Raw genomic sequence first — 4841 nt, 5'->3', positions numbered from 1 at the left:
ATATATAATCTAACATATGTAATTGTCATTGTCATCACCAATAAATTAAAATGCCAGAACTAAATTTCCACAAAGACCGGGTCAATGGGTAGGTAGTTCAAATGTAACGATGCATGGACAATAAGTGACACTACAATAAGTGATTAGTACAAGGACAAAGTGATAGAAACAATGGTTAACCTCGTATGTGATTGAGATATCGAGATCAATTCAACGAGCAAAGTTAAAAGCTTTTCAAAATAAGAATAAATATAATAAAATAAATTTAGTAAAGTTGAATATAAAATCTTCTATTAAAGCAATGCATATTACTACAATAACTACTTAACAAACACAAACGAGCAAACTACTTACAACAATGTATCCTGTTACATTAGCCCTTCTCTTGGTTCTAGTCGGAATCTTGTTTCGGCTATGGCGTTCTACTAACCTCCGCCATAAAAACTTACCACCGGGCCCCACCCCTTTACCAATTATCGGAAGCCTTCACTTATTAGGAAACCTCCCTCACCGTGCACTCCACAAGCTGTCCCAAAAGTACGGCCCCATCATGTCTATTCGTCTTGGGTCAGTCCAATTTGTGATTGTGTCTTCACCAGACGCTGCAAAACTCTTCCTTGGGACCCACGATGCCATATTTGCATCGCGTCCGAACATTCAAGCTGCAAAGTACTTATCTTATGGCTGCAAAGGGATGACCTTTGCCCAATATGGTCCATATTGGCGGAATGTAAGGAAGTTTTGTACGGTGGAGCTTTTGAGTCCTGCGAAGATTAATGGTTTTGCGGGGATGAGAAAGGAAGAGATTGGGCTGATGGTGGATAAGCTGAAAATTGCGTCGAAGGAGCACAAGGTTGTGAATTTGAGTGAAATAGTAGGTGACGTGATTGAATCGATGGTGTGCAGGATGCTTTTTGGCAAGAAAAATGATGACACATTTGTTTTCAGGACTATTATTGATAAGAGTATGGAGGCAATTGGAAAATTTAATATTGCAGACTATGTGCCAACTTTAGCACCTTTTGATCTTCAGGTAACATTAATTTATGACTATAATATTGTCGACATGAACATGAAAACCTTGTTCGTTTATCAGTTTATAACTCAACCCGTTGTTGATGTCAAAATTAGTCAACTTTTATCACTTAACTTAGTACTTCACTTCAAATGAAAGAAAGAAGATTATTAAGAAAGACTCAACAAAGACAATATTTCAAGATGAGGAACATAAGATACGATCAACGGGATCGGTCGTAGGTCCTTCTGAAAGGGAAGGTTTTTTGCTATATTTGGGCAGATAAATGACTTTTTTTTAACTCTAGGGTAAGGGAACATGAATTGTGTACATTCAACCTACCTCATACTTGACATTTATGAGATCTGGTATTGTTGTTGTAATTGTCAGAATCAAATATTTGAAATAATGATAACTAAGTTTCGATGTGTGTGATCAACATGTGTAGGGATTGACCAAGCGCTTCAAGTCATTAAGCAAGGAACTTGATGAAATGCTTGAGATGCTGATAGCGGAGCATGAAGAAAACAAACGAACCGACGAAACAGATTTCATTGACATACTATTGTCCCTAAAACACAAGTATGCAAATAACCATGATGATCTATCTTATACCATTGATAGACCAAGCATGAAAGCCATTTTATTAGATATGGTAGCTGGTGCCACCGACACCGCCAAAACCTCCATCGAATGGATCTTATGTGCACTTATCAAAAACCCTAGAGTAATGAAAGAGCTTCAAAAAGAGCTCAACACAGTTATTGGAGATAAGCCCATTGTTGAAGAATCAGATTTGACAAAATTAAGTTACTTACACATGGTAGTTAAGGAAACATTTAGGCTATATCCAATTGGTCCACTTTTAATACCTCATCAATCAGTAGACGATATTGTGATTAGTGGTTACAATATACCAAAGGGCACACGGGTCCTTGTGAATTATTGGGCGTTTGGACGCGACCCAAATGTTTGGTCCGACAACTGGGATGAGTTCCTTCCTGAGAGGTTAATTGGTAAAGATATCGACTATCGAGGATCTTCGTTTCAGCTTATACCGTTTGGCACTGGAAGACGAGGGTGCCCTGGAATGAACTTGGGATTGTTAAATATTAATTTGGTAGTTTCGAACTTGGTACATTGTTTTGATTGGGTGCTTCCAAACCGAATGGAACCGAGTGAGTTGGATATGCAAGAAAAGTTTGGGTTAACCACACCAAGGGTTCAGCCGTTATTAGCCATTCCAACGCGTCGAAGATGAATAAGAGGTACGCAATAGGGTCTTAGCATGTGGGGAAGAGACTGTAGTTGTTTTGTGTTTTAAAATGTAATGCAAAAGAAAAGTTTAAGGTTATTGTGGAATGAAATTAGAAATATACTTTGAGTGTGAAGAAATTTGTAAGATTATGTCATTTAAAATTTTTATTTTCACATTTTTTAACTAGGTATCTCAAATTAAACTAGAATTATATATATGATGAGTAATGAATAATTAGCTGTAGCCTCCTGTAGATGATAATTTATACACTATTCAACTTGATATTTAGTTTACATATATATAATTAATCATTGTTCAGTAATCACATGTGATTACTATTTGATATTTAATCACATACAATACAAATATAAGATGACGTTTTAAATTTGTCAAATAAATTATCAAAAGATTCTTAACACTTACAAGTGGTAATATGGTTATCATGGCCGTCTCAACAATTCGAAGGCCCTAGGGGAAAACAAAATGGACCCTCACACACGTTTATTTTTTAATACATATAAAAAGATTATACTTAAATTTATCAATTTGTATATACTTACAATGCATTTAACTATTTAAAATAACAATACTACAACTTTAATTGACAATTTTTTTATTTAACTTCAATGGGGAAGTAACCAATCGGGGGGAAGCAAAAATTTTTTTTTTCCGTTTTTTTTGAAATATTTTTTTTCCGGCATCAAGATCACACGAAAATATGAACATTTAGAAGAGACACTTCGTGATTAATGTTATTATTTAGGCGGGAAAACGATCGACAAAAATAACATTCAAGATAATATTGTTCGTGAAGAATATGAACGTTTTTTTCTTCTTCATGTTTTGTGAAGTAAAATTTAGCCGATTTAGAGTTTAGGGTTTAGGGTTTAGGGTTTGGTGTTTTATGTTTATTCCATAAACCCAAAACACCAAACCCTAAACCCTAAACCCTAATATCTAAACCCAATAAACCCTAATATCTAAACCCCAATAGCTAAAACCTCAAAATACGCTCGAAAAACACTACAATTGTTATATATTACTTCTTCGAGCGTTTTCCCGCCAAAATAAAAACATTTATCACAAAGTGTCTCTACTAAATGTTCATATTTTCATCTCATCTATAATGTTCGTGAACAAAGTTTTTTCAAAAAATGAAAGAAAAAAAAAGTTTTTGCTTCCCCCGAATGGTTACTTCCCTCTTGATCCTACCACTATATATATATATATACTAGATTTATGAGCCCGTGCGTTACACCGAAACTCATCCGCAAATATTATTGATTTTTAAACTTATATATGAAATAACGTTATTATAGGAAAAGTGTCAACAGTACTCTTACGGTACTTGAATTAGTAAAATGTGTTTTGGTAAACAACACACATTAGTAAAACTTTGATAAATTATAGTTCATACATAGATTGATTACACAACATAAAATTACGAATAAAGATGTTATAGTAAATGACCAGCCGATATGATCCACGGTAGCAAGACCCACAGTAGCAGCTGGTACCAATAAAGATGTTATAGTTCATGCATCAACATGAAATTTACTTAAAGAAACTCAAGTAAATGACCAGCCGATATGATCAAGAATGTTGGCAAACAACACCTAAAGAAACATGGATTCAAACATCATCGTAAGGCTCATGACAAGTTGGTTTTCACTAATATCAATACATAATGTAGCTTCATCCAAGACAGATTGCTTGAATTAGGTTGTAATTTTTCTTCTTTTTTAAATGATTACTTAAGAATTGGCCAATTAAAAGATATATGCATTCAGTCTGCAACTTGAATGTATAAATTTAAAGTTGGATACATACCTTGTAACAATCGAGTACCGTGATCATCCCACAAAGCACATACAAATCTCATATAACTTATCTTGCTTAACCCGAGGTAGTTTATACTTCTCCCTCACAGCTCAATCATGTCCTGATCTACTCGATTGAACTTCAAGGTATATCAGATTTATGAAAACCATTGAAGAGAATCAAACAACAGGCACATATAGAATGAAAATACTTGACTAAGAATACACTGAGTTCGGGATTAGTTTGATAACCTGCAAAAATCATCATATACTTCACTAAGAAATAGTTTTATTTGAGTGCTATTAGATAATAAGATACAGATAAGTAAATGTGAAGTAACATCATTATGCACATGTTGAATTGTGTCAATGTCAAGCCCTTTCAACTTCACAACTGACTCAACGTGACCCTTGAGCGTAAGTACCTCCCGAAGCCTATACAAACAATCCAACAACTTGTAATTAATAACTTCTTAATTATAAAAACAGAAAAGAAACTTGAAATTCAAAAAACAGGTTGTATGATAGCAAAAATTGATTTAGAGTTGCTTTTAGATTATTAGTTCTGTATGTAAGTTGTTAAAAAAAATTTTGCTAACACTCGTGGATCTAATACAGAGCCTAAAAACACATGATGAATCCTAATTTTGATTTTAAGTTTATGAAAACAAACTGTGACTTTTTAGAACGAACTTTGACTTGTGAATTAATGATCAAAAGAATGAATTACAATCAGATAGCAAAAAAA

At 33.9% G+C, this 4841-nt stretch overlaps 1 protein-coding gene across 1 annotated transcript; it reads left to right on the top strand.

Annotated features, from left to right (window-relative positions):
- Positions 1 to 358: 358 nt before the first annotated feature.
- LOC139842545 (cytochrome P450 CYP736A12-like) lies at positions 359 to 2276 on the top strand. The gene is made up of 2 exons (XM_071832671.1): positions 359 to 1033; positions 1464 to 2276. The coding sequence occupies exons 1-2, from the start codon at positions 359 to 361 to the stop codon at positions 2274 to 2276; spliced, it is 1488 nt and encodes a 495-aa protein (XP_071688772.1).
- Positions 2277 to 4841: the final 2565 nt, after the last annotated feature.

This window comes from Rutidosis leptorrhynchoides, chromosome 4 (genome assembly GCF_046630445.1).
Source record: "Rutidosis leptorrhynchoides isolate AG116_Rl617_1_P2 chromosome 4, CSIRO_AGI_Rlap_v1, whole genome shotgun sequence".
Classification (NCBI taxonomy): Eukaryota; Viridiplantae; Streptophyta; class Magnoliopsida; order Asterales; family Asteraceae; genus Rutidosis; species Rutidosis leptorrhynchoides.
The sequence above is the reverse complement of the archived record's forward strand: the minus strand, read 5'-3'. Positions and strand labels throughout refer to the sequence as shown.

Bases quoted from the DNA above. Each gene is read 5' to 3' on its own strand.
- LOC139842545 (XM_071832671.1), top strand. From the start codon at position 359: ATGTATCCTGTTACATTAGCCCTTCTCTTGGTTCTAGTCGGAATCTTG. The intron at 1,034-1,463 runs GTAACATTAATT...CAACATGTGTAG, and splicing joins TAGCACCTTTTGATCTTCAG to GGATTGACCAAGCGCTTCAA.